At 44.3% G+C, this 20261-nt stretch overlaps 1 protein-coding gene across 4 annotated transcripts in view; it reads left to right on the top strand.

The window, feature by feature from the left end:
• The first annotated feature begins 4338 nt into the window (after nt 1-4338).
• Nucleotides 4339-20261, top strand: part of APOLTP (apolipoprotein lipid transfer particle homolog) — a 180907-nt gene continuing 164984 nt past the window's right edge. Inside the window, exons 1-4 of one of the 4 annotated variants that reach the window (XR_016438623.1) lie at nt 4339-4480; nt 13121-13171; nt 16223-16383; nt 18517-18587. Coding sequence is in view for 3 of the 4 variants with exons in the window: in XM_090023138.1 (XP_089879264.1) it covers nt 4420-4480; nt 13121-13171; nt 16223-16383; nt 18517-18587 (344 nt within the window). In the remaining variant the exon portion in view is untranslated. The remainder of the gene's footprint in view (nt 4481-13120; nt 13172-16222; nt 16384-18516; nt 18588-20261) is intronic. The other 3 variants (XM_090023138.1, XM_090023140.1, XM_090023139.1) reach the window with 3 other exon arrangements.

The following is a 20261-nucleotide window of genomic DNA, read 5'->3' as shown; positions in this document are numbered from 1 at the left end:
AAAGCTCATTGGCTTGTAGTTTAAGAATGAGAGTTTAACCATAAGACACAGGCTATGATATACACAGTAAAAAATATGAACCTACAGGGCCATGATTCTTGTAGTACTCATAGCAGTTACTTTTATAATGTTATTGCTAAAGAAGATAGAGCACTTTTACATGTGCCCCAGAGATGGGGGGAGGTGGTCCTTTAACTAATGCAGTTCAGAAAGCCGCTCTAATTAAAGCACTGCTGCGTCTCAGCGTCCCGATGCTTAAAAATGGGAGAACGGGCGCTTGAACTAAAACTTGTTCAATGAGATTTAGTTCAAGCGCCTCTGCTGCCACTTTTAAGCACAGCGGTGCTTATACATGAGAAGCAGGAGGCTGCTGGAGCGGTAATTGCCATGCTCCAGCAGACTTGAGTAATTGAAGCTGCTCTGATGCACCAGAAATCCAGCACGTTGGAGCAGCCTTCCTGCTTGTTCATAGGCACCCACAGAAACTTAGAAAATATCATTTTAAATAGATGTGTCTGTAAATGCTATCATTTCATTATAAAAGCTCTCCTCTAGTTCAGCTACAAATTACCAGGCTTGATAAAATTCTCTTGCTTTTGCCAGACCAGGATGATCCTAACAGCCCTCTCTAGCTTTAAACTCAATACATCACAGCATTACTCTTTATTTGCAATATAGCAATGCAGAAAATTCAGGGGTGGGGGTCGGAATTAAATATGTTCTTGAAAGAGAAAGACAACAAAATTTGGCAAATGTAAAGAAAAGCATTTCTTACCTGACCAAGACAGGTCTGACAAATGATTAGCCATGACTGTTGCAGACTAGCTATAGGTTGTTCTGCTGTCCAGTAGTGTTTGTGGTATTAAAGTTAAGGGTGCAATTCTAGTAATGCTCATTATGGTTCTGCTCCAGGAAAGGTCTTAGAGTTAAGTAAGCATTTTCTTTGCCCTAAGGAGCCTGCTCACATACTTAACATTAAACAGACATTTCCATGCTTTGCTGTGTCAGGTCATTGATGTTGCATGTGGTATCAGCACCCTCAAATGTAAAACTTATAAAATCTCTAATTCATTTAAAAATCAGCTTATTTTGGCATTGCTTGCATGTCACAAATGTTCTCATTAGTACAAGGATTGGGCTGGACAACATGAATCCAACATACGCTTATTGCTGTGTAACTTGATGTTGGGCCCTGGAGGTTTTAGGAGAGTCAAGCAAATACAGAAGTGCTCTAATCCCAATACTGACAACTTTCCACAAGCAAAATTCCCATTTCAGTTGAAATTTGATCTTATTAAACCATTCAGTAACAGCCTAAATGAAGTTTAGTACGTAGACTTTTCCATAGTTTGAAGTCAGACTTGTGGAGAAGTGGCAACATCATTCATGTGGAAAAAAAGCAAAAATTGATGTTACACTAAAACAATTTTGTTGCAACTTCAATCTAGTTTTACCATCTAGGGCCTGCCCTAGTTTTTGATGGTAGTCCAAGAGATAACTGGCTATAGAATCATTTACTACGAACTCACTGGGCACATGCCCATGAGTGTGCATGTGCAGTTTGCAGCGCTCAAAGCCTTCTTGAGGCACCGCAAACCACATGCAGTGCATGGCCCATACACTCAGTGTAACATGGCATGTGCGCCCGGAGATCACAGTGTAAAAAACCTGTTGCTAAAAGAAGTGATGTGGCGTACATGGCAGCAGCATATGCCACCAGAGACTGGAGCCTGGCTAGCAATAGCCATGCTCTGGCTGCTGACCAGGCTCTGAGCAGCCAGTTCAGTGCCACTGCTGCCCCCAGAGGACCCCAGGACCCCAGGTAAGGCTGCTTGGCCCAGCCCAGGTGCTAACCCCAGCCTCCCCTACCGCACCTGGGTCCCTTTGCCATGCGCTGGAGCATGTGTGCAGGGGTGTGCCTAGAGACAAATAGCAGTGGGACAAATACATGCTGCTGCATTTGTCCCACAGGAAATGTGCGCTCCTGCACTTGTGCACTCATGGGGATGCACCCACTGAGCCCGGCACCCGGTAGCAATACGAGCAGTGCTGCAGGAACTGAGCCAAATGGGTTTAAGAGTTAACCTGAGGAAGTGTATGTTGGGACAGCTGGAAATCAAGTATTTAGGATTCCTGGTGGGCCAGGGTCAAATTAAGCCCCTAGCTGACAAGGTGGAAACAATAAGGAATTATGAGATTCCCTCAGCAAATGCATATGTTCTTAGGCCAGTTATTACAGAAGGTTTATCTCTCATTTTGCAGGACTTACAGTTTTTCTCACAAATGCTAATAAGAGAAAGGGGAATGGTCTAATTAGGTGGGACGAGGGGCAATGGAGGGCCTTCAAGGAAGTTGAGAGCCCTGTGCCAGAATGTGATATTGCATACACTGAATTTTTCATTACCTTTTGTCCTGCAGAGGGTTATGTCGGGACAAGCAGTAAAGGCAGTACTTTCCCAGAGGGTTGAGGGAAATGAAAGGTCGGTAGCTTACGCCAGTGAAAAGCTTAATGAACAAGAGAAAAGGTATGCTACAGTTGAAAGGGAATGCTTGGCCCTTACATGGAGGATAGAATATTGCCAGTACTATCTGTTAGGATGCAAGTTCACAGTAATAACCAATCACGCCCCTTTGAAATGGCTTAAATCAGCCAAAACAGACAACGCATGTATAACAGGTCAGACGTGACCAAGGAGGGTGCGGATAGGGTGGGTGGCCCAAGCTTTGGGGCGTCTCCCCTTTTGCAGAGGAAAAGGATGCACAGGGATTGTACTCCAGGATTTTAACCCCTTGAAAAGAGCGTCTGGGGCAGGGAAGGGCAGCAGCTAGCAGGTAAGTGTCCCACAGTGATGGGACAGCAATCAACGAAGAGCCATTGGACCCACTGTTTGTCCCCAGGTGGTAAAGACCAATGTAGTGAACTGGACTGATGATAAATGGGCTCTACTAGTGAGTGACCACCCCAAAAGAGGGCTTAAGGAACATAGCAGCGGCTGCTGCCATCTTTTGTTATAGTTTTGGATTGAGTTATGTTTTTTTGCTGTGATTAAAAAAATTTCCCTTTGGGGAAAGGACCCTCAAGTGGGCTGAACATGATCGGGCCACCTGAGATTGTAGGAGAAGGGAAGGGCCGGGCCAGAAAGCGGCCTTGTCACAGGCTGCCACCAAAGACTGCTATTTTGATCCATACCAACAGGTCAACACTGGTAAGCCATAGGCATTGATTGTTTTTCGAAGGCTGGAAGTGGTTTGGTGGGGTAAAAGGGAGGTTTTGGGGCCCCATGAAGAAGTCAGGGCGTTGGGTCGGGAAGGTCACCTGTGAGGGAACTGGCTCCCAGTATTATAACATCAAAGTTGTAGCAAGGGAGAAGAAAAAGCTACCAGGATACCTGGGTGACGTATTCTAGGTCCCACCATACTGCTGCCAGTAGGCTGAGGGTCAGTCAGGAAGGGCCTTAAGTCTTATAACACTTACCGGCTGTTAACACAGGAATAGTGGCAGCAAGAGAAGTTTAGGCTAGGTATTAGGAAGAACTATCTCACGAGGAGCGTGGTAAAGCACTGGAAGAGGGTTCACAGGGAGGTGGTGGAATCTCTATCCATAGAGGTTTTTAAGACCCAGCTAGACAATACCTTGGGTAGGATAATATAGTTGGGGCTGGTCCTGCTTTGAGCAGGGGGTTGTACTAGATAACCTCCTGGTCCTTTCCAAGCCTAATTTTCTATGATTCTGTGAACTGGGAAACAGCATGCTCAAGGCAGGTCCAATCGGGAAGGACTTCATCTCCGTCAGAAGGCTAGTGAACACTGTAACCACATATCCAGTGTGTCATAAACCCAGTAGCTACCTTAAGGGTTCTTTTTAAAAACTGTTTGTGTGTTTTTAGGCACAGGTTCAATCACTTGAGAAGTGGGTCTGTGGCTAAGAGGATGTTGCTGTGCTCTGGAAGCGTGGAGGAGAAAAGCTTACTTGTTCTTTTTCCAAGGGAGGCACCTTTCCCAGACCCTTTTCATGTTCTCCTCTGTTCTTCTAGTTAAAGCTGCAGGGGATGATTACTACACTTTTTACCTGCATTTCAGCACCACACTGGGTTGTTCTGTGATGCCAAATACTCCAATGTTCTCCACACCAGGTTGGCTACTTCTAAAGGGTTAGAAATAGTTTTTGTCTGGGTAGGGGGGTAGTAGGTCTCAGACTTTATCAAAGACCTCTGAGTGGCTGAGATGGCTCCCTCTTTCCCCCTCTGCACACACCAGCACACATGCTCCCCTGCAGCCCCTCCCCTGACTGGAAGAGGGGAGTTGAAATAGTCAGCTCCTGCTTTGTGGAGAAAGTTTTCTTTCACTCCCTGCTCAGAGCTGCCTTTGAGAGGAGGACTGATGTGGTTTTGTTAGCACTGAGCTAAGGAGCTGATCTGGATGATCATGAGGCTGCCTTCAGTCATTTTACTCTGCACCGTTGTGGCAGGAGCTTCAGGGAGTAAGTAGAAGAAAATGTTTCCTCTGCTAGAACTGCAGCTTGCTCTCAAATGTAAAATGTTTGTGCCCAGCAATGATCTCGCTCACAAAGCATCTGAGATAGTGTAAATTATGTTAAGACTTGTAGTTCTGCAGAAATCCTTCTTGTAGCAGCTTTGTCTTGACTTTCAGAGAAGTAGTTTGCTCTACTGGGCTGCCTAGGTGACAGTTTTGCAGGTGGGAGGGGATCCTGCATGTTAAACAGCACAAGTAAATACTGTATCCTCCTTCAGCAAAGGTTGGGAAGGGAATGGAAACCACAAGGCTGCTTTAGGAGGTTCATTATGTCATTAGAGAGTAAGTGGAGACTGTAAAAACCTGCATGAGTGTGCTGGTTAAAAATTATGGTTGCTGCATAGCTGGAAAACAAAATATTGCTTTAGAAAGCAGGAAGTGTTTTTGTCTGAAAAGAAAGAAAAACAGAATGTCTTCCTAAAACCAAAACAAATAGTAAAAAAGATGAAGAAATAAAATCCAGGTGTATAAATAACTAAGTAAAATTGAAAAGAAACCTACACTGAAGGTTCCTTATCAAGCACCTAAACCAAGTGGCTGGATTTTCAAAAATGTTCAGCCCTCCCCAGTTCCTATTACTCAGCTGCCTGTTAAGCACTTTTGAAAATCCAGCTGGACACATCATTTAGGTGTCCATGCAGAAGCTAAGTGTACAACTTAAACTCTGGCCGTAATTATAAGTGGTTCAAATTTCCATGAGGCCCTGTGTGTAAAAGTGAATTGCAGGAATTTTGTGTTTTATTACTTTCTGCGCTCTTCAATAAATGAGTGCTGATTGCTGCACTTAAAGGTTATTATCTTGCTATTAGCTTCCTCCCTTTGGAGAAGGTGGGGAAAGGACCCAATTTTATTTTCTGAATCATTTCCATTTCTGAACTTGCTTGCTAGATTTTTAAGGCTGAAATGCTTTTTTTCTTTTGTATACGTTTGTTTTCCGAAGGCTTATGAGGGAATTAACTAGAAGAGTTTTCTCTCTAGTAATGCCGTATAATTGGGATTTAGAAGTTTATACAAATACATAGATGAGATGTTGCAGTCTGGTGTTATTACTAGTGAATTACATAAACAAATCAGCAAACTGCTATTTTTCTTGATTTCCAGTTACCAGCTGCAGGAAGACATAATTTAATTAAATACAACAACACAGTCCTGTGCATTCTGTTTTCAGTTCCTGTGTGTGCTTTCATAAAGGACAAAGAAATAAATGTATTTGGCAGGAAAAGAGAAAAATGGTGTAAATATACTATGGCAAATGTAATTTGACTCTCTCCAGCTTTAACTCCATTTCAAGAATGAAAAAAGTACATAATGGATACTGGAGGGAAAAAGTGCTCTGCTTATTTTTGTTGCAAGAGCAATTAATTTTTCTTCCCATGTTTTTAAAGTGCAAAAGAAACAGTAAGTTAAATTCTTTTGTGTCATTCAAGTAATCTGAACAGGGGATTTTAAATGCCTTGGTTTGACAAAAGCATTTTTTTTAAGGCAGATGGCACATAATATATCCAAAGGCAAAAAACCCAGCAAGTAAAAGGGTATTATTAATGTCTGTCTCTTGTGGGAATAATTGACCCAAGAAGGTCTGAGATTCTTGCTTATAACTGGAGGCTATATTTTATTAGCATGGAGTTTGTAGAAGCAATATAAACATCTCTGTTCTTCATACCAAAGCATTTTCCCCTTGGTCACCTCTCCCTCAGTTGTCCCTATCTGTGGTACCAACAGTACCACTGTTCTTCATACCAATTGTGTTGTATCATATCTACAGTGAAGTTCAGTTTTTGTAACTTTATGCATGTTCCCACTGAAAACCAAGGAAGTTTTGTGCATCAGAAATGTAGGATCAGGCTGTTGTCAGGGTTAGCTTCTAATATGCATCTGGAATCTATGGGGGTTTTACTCCCTGGATTTTTCCCTGGTACAGCCCTGTCTACATGACACTGGCTCTTTGACTGCCTGGTTTCCCTATTTGTACATGCAGTCTAGGGACAGACATTCAAAAAGCATGAGCCTGAATTGATACAATCTTTACAAGTTACTCTATTTTAAATCAGTTTGCAACTGCACATTCATTCTCTCTGGACTGAGGAAATTCAGGCACGTGCCTGCACTGGCTCAGGCAAGAAGGCGGCGGGCACTAGAGCAGCCCTCCCTTCCCTTGTTTAGTGCTGAGCTGAGGGGCGGGGGGGGGGAATGGCCAGGCCCCAGCAGGGCCTCTGATTAGTTCAAACTCTTCTTAAACAGCTTACTAGCTGACTTGTTGATTAGCTCCAAACAGCCCTAAGCAGTCATTGTTTTGTCTGCCTGTCCCAGTAAAATTGGAAATACACACAGACACCTCTCAGCATTAGCTAGCATGCTACATGGCTGGGGTCCCTGCTGTGGGAGATGGGAGGGAGGGAAAGGGGGATTTTCTGCTTGAGCAGCAGGGCATAGGTAGGGCAGGGGGCAAGTCAGGCAGACCCTGCTGTGCCTGCAAGTTTCCCAGAGCTCTGGCCAGGGAGCAGAGGGGAGGAGCCAGCCCTGCTGTGGAGCAGAGAGCCCTGCCCAGCCCAGAGAGCATGCCGGGATGCTGGGGGTACCTGATTTATCTTAAACCAGTAAGGGGTCTGGGACAGACATTGAATAAACTGTTTGGAGCTAAATCAGTTAAATCTGATACTACATTCAACCAGGTTTATCTCAAACCAGTTTCAACCATCTTCTAACTGGTTTATGTACACTGAACATCTGTTCTGTTACAGGTTTAAACCAGTTTCTGATCCTTAAACTGGCTTATGAGTAATATTTGTCCCTAGCCACAGTTGCAGTAACTGTGCAAGTTACATCAATTACTCTCTCTCTGCCTTGTTTCCCCTTGGGCACAGGATTGTTTCTGCTGGTTTGGAAATCCAGGGATTTGTCCAGTTGTGTTGTATCCTAGTAGTTCCAATGGAAATTGTACATACTCAAATCAAAGAGAATAGATTGACTATTTATGTAGAATGGGCCAAATTATCATTTAATTTATACTGGTGGAAATTTGAAGAGAATGCTCTTTCACCATTGGATTTACCCTGGTGTCTCTAGGACTTTGCTACTCTTTTATGCAGGAGAACAGAGTGCTCTGGGGATTTGGGGTGGCTAAAAAACCAGCATTGGTGTGATGTGATGTGATGTGATGTGATGGCTAGAGTTTGTTTGATGATTTGCTGGTGCTGAAAAATATCACCTGCAGAATTGAAGCCTGCTCTTGTTCCTGTTTCAGGTGACAGAAGCAATATCCTTCATTTAGTATAACTGCAACTGAGTGTAGGCAAGAGTGGCAGAATTAGTCCCTTACTCTCCGCATAAGAAAGGAAAGAAATTAAGTGGTGTTAAATGTTCATGCTAACCTGAGTAGATGCACAAAAGGGACGACGTGTATTACAGGAGCCTCCAAAATGTGCTCAGGGAAGTACAAGCTGACAATGAAATTGTAGTCCCACTGGACTGCGTTGCAGAACTCCCACTACCTTGCTGGTGCCAGGATTGCAGCTGTGCTTCCTGTGCTGAACTGTGTACAAGTGGCTGAAGTAATAAAACAGATAGGGACAACTGAAGGGGAAGGAGCTCAAGGGGAAGATGGCACTTCCTTGGGTCTGAACTCAGAGCGCTAGTGGCATTTGGACTCTGTGTTATCTCAGAATTTTGGGTGTTGTGGAACACGTTGCCCCTCCCAGCCCCGTGTGCACAGTTCAGCCTTCCCTCTGGCAGCTACTGAGCTTGGTTTCGTGAAAGAATAATATTAAGAAGCGTTCAAAGAGAGACTACTTTAAAGGTGAAGCTACATGTTAGATGATACAAATGGCACTTTAAGAGTGTATGTCTTCATGCTAAAGCTTGTTAATTCATGCTGGGTGCCCCCCGAGTCTCTCAAAGTTATGCCACTTCAGGCAAGGGCTAACTCTGACCTGGGCTAACTAGTTTATACGAGGGTAACTTTAGTCTGGTCCACAAAGGTAAAACAAGCAATTTGCAATCCTCCAGCATTCCAAGGTCTCCCCTGCCACAATAGAGCCCGTGTCCTGGCTCCTACCTATGCCCCTGCTTTCCAGTTAACGGTCTTAATCCTTAATGTGAGACTGCTCACAACATCTTCTAACTTTAACATCACTTAACATTCTACAGATTTCGTATGGTTTAAATGTAATGTGCTACTTCACCCTTAGAAACCTAGCATGCCTACAGACGTTTAGGGCCCTGCTCTAACTCATGGTGCTTTACACAAAGTGCCACTAGTTAGAGCTCTCTTCTCTCCCCCCACAACCCAACAAATGTTCACCTGTTGGGTCAGGAGAAGGGGGCTTGAGTCAGCCTACACCAGTCCTGGCCAGCAGGCAGAGGCACTCCAGCAGCCTCCAAGGAGGCTGCTGAACTCCTCTTCCCCCCTATCTCCCCCCGCCCAGCTCTAGGACTGTCAGTGGGGGATGGAAGGGAAAGGAGAGGGGGCAGCAGGCAGCTGCTGGCTGGGCTTGGCCTGGCTTGAGTGGGGGGGTGCGGGATGGAATGGAGCCCCCTCACCTGGCGGACCCCCCCCAGCTATCCTGGCTGAGGCACTGGGGGGAGCTGGGTTGCATCTGTCAGATGAGGGGGGTCCCTTCCCCCATACCCTACCCAGGCCTCTTGACTGTGGGGGGGGGAGCAGGATTGAATGGAGCCCCCTTGCCTCATGGGCCTGCCCCAGTTTTCCCCAATATCCCAGCCAGACTAGCTGTGGTGGGGGAGGGACACGAGGTGGGGGGGCTCTGCTCCACCCTGCCCCCACTCTAGCTCTGGCCAAGCCAAGCCCAGCTGGCAGCTGCCTGCTGCTCCTTCCCCACTGAGGAGCCCCAAGGGCAGGGCAGGGCTGGGCTGGTACAAGCAGCATCCCAGCTGCACAAAACACAAAAAAAAAACCCTGGAGGGAATACAGATTCCCTAAGGCACTCTGCTTTGGAGTGCCTTTGTCTAATATCTGATTTGACAAGGGTTAACTTTTTTTGCAATTGGTTATTTTAAATACACTCTGCAGCCATGTACATGTTATGTTATGACTGGGGAGCGCTTTCAGGAGCCCGATTGCATGAGAAAATGTAATTTATGTAAGCACTCCTAGTTAATTACCATTGCTGAAGCTGCTTTGATAAATCATTTTCTCTCCCTGCCTCTGATTGTATTTATGTGCTATTTATCTCTTCACTAGATGTAGGACTTTACTTTTATTACTACCAGATATCTGCTCTTGGGCCCTCTGATGCATTAATCAAACATAGTGGTTGTGTTGGTCAGTGTTTGCTAGCCTTCTAATTTGGACTCATTAGAAAATTCGATGGTAGCCTCTGCTAAAGCAAAGGCATTGGGTGAATATGGAAAATAATCTAAAAATCAAATGCTTTGTTCAGAGTGGATTGATTTATTTAGGTATGTCTAAAGTGGGCCACAAGTGAAATTACAAAGGGCATGTGCTTTGTTCACCCTGTTGGACTTAAAAGCAGGTTTTTAAATCTAGTGCTTTAAGAATTCATACAACACTCAGTTGTTTAATAGCAGAAATGCTTGCTTTAATAACTACCAACAACCTACACAACTAAATGACAGAAAAAAAAGACTCTTTCCCAATATACTATGAACTATTACAGAAAGTCCTAATACATATTTAGCTGCAGCAGTATTTTCTCACTAATGCAGGCTGGAAAGCTAATCCAGTCTTGAATCTTTACAGAGCACAAGTCCTTCACTTTTGGGCTGGGTACAGGGTGGCTTCTTGATCTTTTCTGGACTGCACACCTTGCTGGCAGTTCTGTCTTGCTTTTTATACTGTTTTAATTGTATAGCTTCAAAGCATTTTTCCTTGATGGTTGGCCAATTTTAAGTCCTAGAGGAACAGGGCGGAAAAGAGTGACTGTCATATTACAATCATTAAGTTGTCTGGTTCCTGTTTTTGGATTTGTCCAGGTGTGAAGATGTGTGTTTCTTGCAATTAAATGTTATGGGTCTTGAGTGGTCAAACACGATACTTAGAGGCAATCATTACCAGACCTGTTTTTGGGTATTTGTTTATCAATGGGGCAAATTTACAATAGCTTGTACCAGTGATGGTCTATTTACAGAACTCCAGACATAAAGTGAATGATTGAAACATTTGTAACACCTTAGGCATTGGATGCCTGTTTTGAGAAATGTAAAGATACCATGTATGGGACATCTTTCCTGTCTTCAATGCACCTTTTACAGGTTTTGCTTGAAATGTATATTTAGTCTTTTATTTTCTTTAGTTGCTACTTCAATTGAAATGTATATTTAGGTAGGTTCCTTGCCTTGTCTAGTTACACTGGCTTTTTCTTTTGCTCTCTTACCTTGGAGATGCATGTGATGAGTGTGTCAGGTTTTTTGCTAACAATTTTTCTTTTAGAGGAGCCAACATTTTTATTATTTTATGGCATGGATCTGGTATCGGGTGCCTCAAGCGCAACTATCTCTACGCCTTAATGGGTTGCAGCCATTGCAGAGACTTGGGGTGGGGGGGGTGGCAGTCTTGTCGCCACAGCCCAGGCTTGCCCCAGCCACTGTTGCATTTTTGTGCAAGAGGCATTGTCCAAGCTTTTACAGCCAACATAATTCATCTAATCAGAATGGTTAGTCTCATTCCAGCATTAGCTAGTCCAGCATAGCATTTGCCAGCCCAGCACCTGCAGAAACCCTCCAACATTGCTTGCAGCCCAAGGAAATTAAAAACTGAGATATGATAGGGAGAGCAGTCTTATGTTGTCCAAAACGCATTCCTTGCTTAGTGCTGTTGCTTGTGGGCCAGCAGAGGTTGGGAGCCAGGTTCAGTGTTCCCCTGGAAGATGGCACTCTTTCTGTCTTCCGGGTGAAGTATAGGAAACAGGTTACTCATTTGATGTATTTGGTCAGTATTGATTGTGCATCTCTGCCCAAAAAAACAGAAGAGGATGGAAAATCACAAAAGGATGGAATAACAGCCACAAATTGTTAGAGAGAAGGTTCAGGCAAGACATCAGGAGACATTACTTTACAGTTGGGGCTCCCAAGGGAGGTGGTGCTCTCTCCTACCTTGCGGGTCTTCAGGAGGAGGCTGGACAGAAATATGGTGAGGGTGGTATGACCCTGGCACCTGTTTCTGCCTAGGGCAGGGGGGTCACACCTGATGATCTGTTTAGGTCCCTTCCAACCCTAAGCACTATGATACTAAAAGCACACTTACATAAGGGCAAATGTGATGCTATATGAGGGGTTGGCAACGTTTTGGGGCAGAGTGCCAAAAACACCCATAACCTTGACTTGTAAGATGTTGGCATGCCAGGGACAGATGGTGGGGGAGCTGCAAGGGGCCCGATTCTTGATGTAGCAGTGCAGACCTGGCCTTTTCCCCACTGTCCATCCAGAGGCATGCATGCCAAGCAAAATGCCATTGCATGATACGCTCTGACACTTGTGTCAGGAGGTGCCTACCTCTGTTTTTATGGTGAGCACCCATCCCTAATTGGGCAGAACAGTCCTGAAATGTAAATATTGAGTTCCAGGCCTGGGCTGAATGACTCTGAAACAGCATTTGTCATGAATTCCCCAGTCTCAACACAATTCAATGGAAAGATGGTGACAGAGAGAGTGAGTGCTAAGCCTGGCTCTTGTAATGGCAGTGGCCAGGAGGATGCAGAGGCAGCAGTAACCGGGGCTGGGGCCAGTTGGGCACAGAGGGTGGCCCTTGGGGTGGGGGCTGTGGCACAACCTGCCCCTGTGGAGTTGGTTGGGGGGGTCCCACTGCCGACCTCCCTGCCCCTATTGTTCTGTGTGTGCTCCGAAGGTGGTGTGGGGGCTGCAGACAACTCGTTTCCTAGGGCTGGCAGCAGCACTGACAGCATGGGGTGGGGTGGGGAATGCATTCCCCCATATAGGCTTGGTGTGGATGGTGGGGTTGCACCACAAAACCCCCCCTCCTCCGCTCCCCCCCGCCACTGCCCAGCTACCAGTGTCATGTGTCCCGCTTTTACATTTTGTAAAGGTGGTCACCATATCTGTTCTATACCTATAGAGATGGACTGATAGTATAGCCCTTGGTGTAGTCCTCCCTGAATGAGCTTCAGGGACATTCAGGTCTACATCGCAGCTTTGTATCTGATTTGTATGAAGAACTCCTAAACCTTATATCTTAACTCACTGTGCAGATCTCCACTTTCCTGCTCTGGCCATTAGTGCCCATTGTAGTACAGCAGATGCAGTGCCAATGATTACAGAAGTTTACTTGAGGCTGCCAGATTCAGACAGTCACTTTGGTTCTCTCTGGTGTGCCAGAATAACTACAGAGGGCCTGCGCAGTGGTGGGAGGGAGGGTGGCGTTTGCATGCTGATTGTGAAATATCAAAGCAAAATGACTGTGTGTGTTCCCACATCCATGTTCCTGCCACAGCATTTTCCCTAGTAAAGCTCTTGCTCTTAGAGGACTTTGTGTGCTGCTGCTTTCACATACCTCTTAGGTTTCCTGCAAATGAACAGCTATAGGATCAGGCACTGGAGCTGCACACAGGATTCTGAATGCCCTTCTACAATTACTTTTGATTTGTTGTTTCAGGAACCCAGGAGACTTTAGAGCAGGAAGCCTCCTGTATGACAGAGTGTGTTGGTGAGTAAGACAAGGTGGTATTCAGGGCTATGGCGCAGTAGTGAAGGATAACTATGAAGTTTTCCCCCTCTATATTGGGCATTGCTTTATTAGAAGGGTGATATTAATATCTGCACTGAGGTTTACTACTGCTAGGCTAGAAACACAGAGGAGAACAGTGAGTAGTATTGATGAATGAGCCTTGCAGTGCCCTGAGTGGCCACAAGTGAAATTCAATGGAGTTGGATCAGTCACAGTAATTATCAGTGCAATATATGCAGAATGTCTCTTCTTCCAAGTCCCAGTCTTATCTTCACAGAAGCAAGTGAGGAGAAAGACCTAACTCTCTCCTGGCTGGTAGGCACAGGGCATGGCTATTGCTGCTAGGGACACACTACAGCAGTGATTCTCAATCAGCGTCATGACACCCTGGAGCGCTTTGAGATACTTTCAAGGTTGCTACGGGTGCCATGCAATGTCAGCACTGTTAGGTGTGCAGACGTGATTCACAGAATGAGATTCTGAGATTTTTAAATAGGAAGCCATGGTGTTCAAAACAGTCTAACCTGTTGTGGGCTTTCTGAGTTCTTGAAATAGAAGAACTGCCTGTTATTTCCTATAGTCAAAAAACAGTGAAAATCAAAAGCTGTCAGAATTTCCTAAGTATGACTTGAGTCTCCCAAGAGGTGCCCTGAGTCCAAAAAAGGTTGTGAACCACTGCTTTCCCTAGGGTATATGACCTACTAAAGTCACGGTTTCACGATTTTTGTGGAAACCACAAAAACTGGCAAACTCCATGATCACTGTGAAAAATGGCATTGGCAGCAATTTCTCGGGAAGTCAACCAAAAAACCCAAACTTACTAAAAATAAAATGCTGGCTCAGCAGCCAGCAGTCCTCGCTCTTGCTACCGCCTGGCCTCACAGCCTGCCTGGGAAGGGAAGCTGTTGGCTGGCGGAGCAGCATGGACAGCAGCCAAGATGTCAGCTGCCACCTTACGCCTTTCTGTCAATCAGTGCTGATGGGAAACGCTACCTCAAGGGCATCCAGCAGTCAAGATGGCAGCTGCCCCCTCATCCCTTCTTCTGCTGGGAGGCTTTCTACCAATCAGTGCCAAGGTGTGAGATCACAGTGACATGACCCCGAAATTGGCTCTTTCAGCTATGACCGAACTGCAAAAATTGCTTTCTTTCACCAGGAGTTATGTAGGCCTCCACATATAATTCATTGGCTCTGGGATATGGTTAGTAACCTCAGCCTCACATTGGCAGCTGCTGCTTTTGTGTGTGTTGCTCCTTTTCTGAGTCACAGGAGGGGAAGACAGGAAGGCCTGTGCTCCCACAACTCCCCTTCCCTCTCACCTAAGCTGTAGGCTGCCCTAGCCCGTGTGACTGAGAAGCCCTTTGCTTACCCAGCTGCAACATGCCTAAAAACGCTTTTATCTCAAAAAGGCTTGGAAGACTGTGCAGACAGAGACAGTGGTAATAGAGGGCAGCTACGCAGTGCAGAAAGTGTTGTGCCAGAAAGTGTTGCAGGCACAAGAGAGCATACTAGCCAAACTTTCCACTTCTGCCTTAAAGTAGTCCCACTGCTAGAGATGGTGCTCAACTCTGATCTTTTAGAGGCTGCATGATTGTCAGCCTTTGATATACCGTGGCCACCTGAAATTCTAGGACCAGCAGGGTTATAGTTCTGATCCTCCAGCTGTTAAATCACAGGTCCCTATCACTTTGTTTCCTTTGACTGTAGCCATATAGAGCGATGACAAACACTTTAGCCCTTCGGACATTCTCTTCATTTGGGGGTGATGCTACCCAGACACAAGGCTAATCCTTACAATTAAGCAGCTGTTTTCAACACCATACTTTGAAAGGGACTGTAGTGAAATGGGACTATTGTCTCTGTTTTGCGTTCAGTGAGAAATAACTACACAAGCTGAAAGCCAATCCATACAAATAGATTGTTGTCTATAGCCAAGCTCTTTTATTATTTGAACTGCCTCATGGATCACGTATCTGTGAAACAGTTTAGATGAAGTTTATAGCATAAAAACAGCTAATGCCTCCAAGAGGGAGGAAAGGGTTAACACTTGCACAGCTCAAAAAATCCACCCCCAGTTTTGATTGCTTGTTTTCCCACTGTTTGTTTCCTGCCTTCTGAAAATGTAAGTAATGCGGCCATACATAAATCGTATCCATTGCCCTATAGGGTGAGATGTACTAAACAACATGGTGGAAAAACATGTAATAGCAGATATTACAAGACGCAGTTTATTTTTTTAGGCTGATTCCACTCAAAAGAATGCAGTGAATAGTTCAGGGCATAATATACCGACTCTGACTTCAGGTTTAATTATAACTCCACACTGGACCACTGAAGATTTGGGAAATTATTTCCCACTCTACCATGCCACAAACATGATTTCAGAAGACTTCTGATTGATACTTGTATCAGAGGAATCTAGCCCCTTTCTGCTTGTCCTGTAAACCTGACAATGTCCTGTAAACCTAATCTCCATCAGTAAGAAAGGATAAAGTTGAATGTATGCCCTTAAATCCAAATATCATTCCTGACTTACCTTTTGGTACCCCAGAGTGAGCCAAAAAGTCTCAGGGGGTGGTTCTGACTTAGAAATCACTCAACAGTTCATTTGTCAGTGGAGACGCCGTTCACAGCACATGTACGAAATGAAAGCCGTGAAGTCTTTGCTTTGGACTGTAGTCAACAAGAAGTGGTGGGGGAGGGAGGCAAGGAGGATGTTATGCCTTCCAGGCCCTGCATACTTCTGCTGTTATTAGATTTTTACAGCCTCAGGAACTGAGGTGTTACAAAATTGTGGCTGGTCCCTGAAAATGTGCATGGGATGAGGGAGGGGAACTTCTCTTCCCTGTATCTTCCAGAAGGAATCTGCACAGCTGGGATGAGTGGGGACTGTTGGGTGCTTTCATGCTTTTGAAAACCTGGCTGCTCACTTTTTAGACGCCTTGAATGGCCCAAATCTACAAATGTCACCTTAATTTTCTGAGACAACACAACAGTTCCTAAATGGCTTTCTGTGTGTTTGTTTCCTAGGACACACCACCTTGCAATTCCCTAAAGGCTCCAGATATATCTATAGGTATTCTACAGCCACCACCACATTCCTACAGGGACCCATTTACAAAAGGAGTGGTGTTTCCCTTGAGAGCACAGTGATCCTTGAAGCACTAGGAAAGTGCCATATGGTCTTAAAAGTAAGTATTTTCATGAATTCTGCAAGTGCTTCAATGACTGGAATTAATTAGCACAGAGCACTGCTACTCTGTAGGGTGACTGCTGCATTTGAACCAGTGGAAATCTGCAATTAAAACAATAATGACAAAACACTGTGACTGATTATGAGCACTGCAGAACTGCTTGGATGTTTCATTGCTTCTAATTAAACAATAAGAAGCTTTTTAAGGGCTGAATAATAGAAACCAGCTTCTTTCCTGAGTGAAAAGACTATTTTGCTTGTTGACTATATGAAGTGCAGAACTGGAGATGAAGGCAATCCCTTTGAAAAGGGCTAGGTGATTTTATTTTTTTAAAATCACTTTTATATCTGCAACAGTAATTTAAACAGCAGCAGTTTTTTTTTTTTTGTTTTAAAGAGACCTTTAGAAGTTTCTGTGAGTTGTTTGACGTAAGCCTTTCGTTCCAGTTTAGAATCCAGGGGTCTCCTAATGCTGCTATTGAACTTGATGGGTAAAGGAGACCAGAGACTTGAATTTCATAGTTTATCCTGAGGTGTGGCCTGCTGTAGGCCAAATTCAGTCTGACTGCTATGAATAGGTGCCCAACAAGAGAAGTATGAAACAATAATCTATCCATACTACCTGGGCTTCCGCTCGTATTCATAGACTGATTAATTCAGAGGCTTCCTGTAGCAAAGCCATGAAGAGGCTTACTGGCATGAGACTAGTTTAGGGGGGTAGTCCGTGGTTTGAGGCATGTATGCTTTCCCTTTGCTCAGGAAAACTGATAATGTTCCTGCTCGAATCATATCCTTTTCTTCTAACTGTGTTATCTAAGCATGTGGGAACTGGGTCCTAGTGGGCAAAACTTGGGGAGTTTGTGTGTGAAGAGACTCTTAGCTAGAAAAAGGAAGCATGAGTTGCTTTTTTTGGTATGTGGATGTTTACTGACTCAGACCCCACAGAGGAACAATACACAAAAATGTGCTTCAAGAAGAGACTGCACCACAATGAACAAATTACATGAAGGGCAAATTGGCTCCCCACCTTGTCACCCATCAGGAACCGCATCAAGGCTGTTCCCAAACTGACCCTGACCATGCTACCTGTGTAAAGGTAACTGGCTACAGCTTCCATGATCCCATCTTGCCACTTGTGAAGGATAAAACTGGCAAGCTACAGGAGATACCAAAGCTTTCAAAATCACCCTGCAGCACCAGCGGCTAGACTCAACACTTCACAGCTCTATATTGAAATAAGGGGCCTTATAACTATTTGGTCCCTGCTGGCAATACCCTGTGATTCAGTATCTGTCTTGATTTGCAACAACTGTTAAAACAAGGTAGTGCCCTGTGGTCAAACCTCCTTGGATGTCAACAAGAAAGGCCCACATTGCCAGCTTCCTTCCAGATTCCAGTCCGTAATTGGACAACTTCCCAGTGTCTGAGCAAATCAAGCCACAAGCCCTGAAGCAACTTCCCTTCCAAATTTGTCCTTATGGTTGTTTTGAGAGGAGGTGGTTGAAATACCAGGAAAGTATCTGCTTTTTACTCAACTCAGCAATAAATTCTGTAAGACGATTGTTCAACATGGTTTCTCACTGTCTGCAGCTTCTGCTTTTAACTGTAACACAAAACAGACAATCTGTTATAACCTTTGTTAATGAGCTGAGGTCTTCGAGTTAAAGCTGAAGCATTTCATACTTTTTGGTCTAGAGGTACCTACTTCCCGGTACATCAGCCAAAATAGCTGTCACACATGCTTTGCCTCTGTAGCGGTGTATTTTGTTTGAAGAGCTGTGTCTAGCCAACTGTATCTTTTTTTTTTTTTTTATCTCCAAAGCAGGATGTCCCTTTGTGTCTGAAAATAAAGTATAGCTTGTATAGAATGCTGTAGGGCCTGACCCTACAGCTTTTATTTACTTGCGCATCATACAGGCAATCTCCAGAAATTAATCATCCATATGTGAGTTGTCCCAAAGACTTCAGTGAACCTGTTTGTATCTTGTGTAGTGTTGACTTCCATGAGTAAAGGCTGCAGAATTAAGCTTCTGCTTAATGTTTTTTTTATATGCCTATGTCCTTGTGTGAATTCAAGCTTCTCGGTCCCTGTTGACAATGGTATTTGCTGCACTGGTATTTTCTTTCCTAGATGCAAGAAGTTCAGATAAAGAAGACACGGGCATCCAGGGAAGATCCACTGAAAGGAATAGATAGTTTAAGGTAAAATGATCCCTCATCTGGCTCAGTTCCAGGTGTTTTTGAAACTACATGGCTTTGCAGCAGCTTATTAACATTTCCCTGATGTTTCTTGCTTCACTTAATTTCCAGTTGAGAAAAAAGATCGGGGTCAGATCTCCACTAGCAAAATCATTAAAAGCCATTTAGTTTAAAAAATCAGGTCTAGTTTTTAGGCCTCTCACGTAGAGACATACCTGCAATGGACAGTGCATGTGCAAATTGTCAGGTGCATTGCTGGTTTGTGATGTGCAGATGCCTGGTTTGTGCTTATGGCTGTGATGGCTACAGGAACAGACAAGATCCAGGGTCCTTGAGCTTTGAAAATGTGTCTCCAAGGTTTTAATTTTGGAGAAGATCAATATTTCTCACGATGCAAATTTGCTTTGTGTTCTTCCACAACATTTAAAGGGCATTTATTTTTCAAGTGTCAGCTTCTCCCTTTTATATGTTAGGAGCTCATTCATAACATGCTGTCACTCTGGCTAAGGTACAAACACTTGTGGGGGTGCCTGTACAATAAGGGCTTGATGAGCTTTGGAGGATTGGTATTTTCCCAGAGATCTAATGCTCCTTGTTTCACCAAGAAAAGCAGTTCTGTTGTCTGGTCTGGCTGAGCTTGGTAATCTCCCTGCATTGTCCTGCTGCTTGGATTCCCAGCCTTTAAACACTGAGATCTGTACCAGGCCCTCAACAAAGATAATTGACTCAGTGCAGAGGGTCAGAAAGAGCAAGTTTTGAGCAATTTTTTTGTATTCATTAGGAAAACCTTTTGTTCCACAATACAAGCCCTGATATCAGAGTTCAAATAATTTGGGACACAGATGCATCTTCAAGGGGTTCTCTGTAGAGATAAGGGCAGTTATGTCCATTCTTCTGTGCAAGGAAGAAGAATGCAGAAGATGAAGTAAGTGAAGACAGCATTCACTGAAGTTTGGCCGCTCAAAATAATTATTCACACCTGCAAACCTTATTAGCATTTTCTTCAGCCCTATTGCATATATGCTGGGGTCTAGCCTGCCTTCTATAGATGCCTGTAATTTCCACTGAAGCTAGTATGGGTCACAATGGCATATTGTTGGGAGAAACCCATACTCCATGCACATAGACATTTACCTTCTATGAAGACTTTATCTGGGTGTTGTTCCATGAAAGACTTTTTCTCCTGAAGCAACATTTTGTCCTCAATGATCAGATGAATAGGTCAGTTTGACGGTAAGGAGCAAAGCAAATGTGTTGTCTACTGTAGAAGCAGACTGGTCACTGGACTACAGTAAATCCTCTTCCTTGGGGCATCCCTGTGCATGTTATTTCCTTTCCTATTCAGAGGAATTCCTGATAAACAAAAGACAATGTTTTAATACCACAGCTGCATTCAGTATTGCTATCCATGCTGGCAACAAGGATGGAGGCTAGGTCTATGTAAATAGCAGAACAGATCTGCAGTCCTGTGGGGAAGCAGCAATTGTTCTCTTTTCTGCATGTATCCCAGTTGTGGAAGGCTTGCAAACATTAGAGGAAATGACAAAGTCAGCATGCAGCTGAGTCACAGACACTGTGGCCCAAGACCTACTACATCACAAAAAGATTCCCCATTAAATGGAGTTACTGTCTCCAATTAAGCAAGAACCACTGCCATTAAACATAATAATTAGCCTT

The sequence above is a fragment of the Crocodylus siamensis genome, chromosome 12 (assembly GCF_052110815.1).
Source record: "Crocodylus siamensis isolate JL-2025a chromosome 12, ASM5211081v1, whole genome shotgun sequence".
In the NCBI taxonomy this organism is placed as follows: Eukaryota; Metazoa; Chordata; order Crocodylia; family Crocodylidae; genus Crocodylus; species Crocodylus siamensis.
This window is presented reverse-complemented; position numbering and strand designations above follow the sequence as displayed.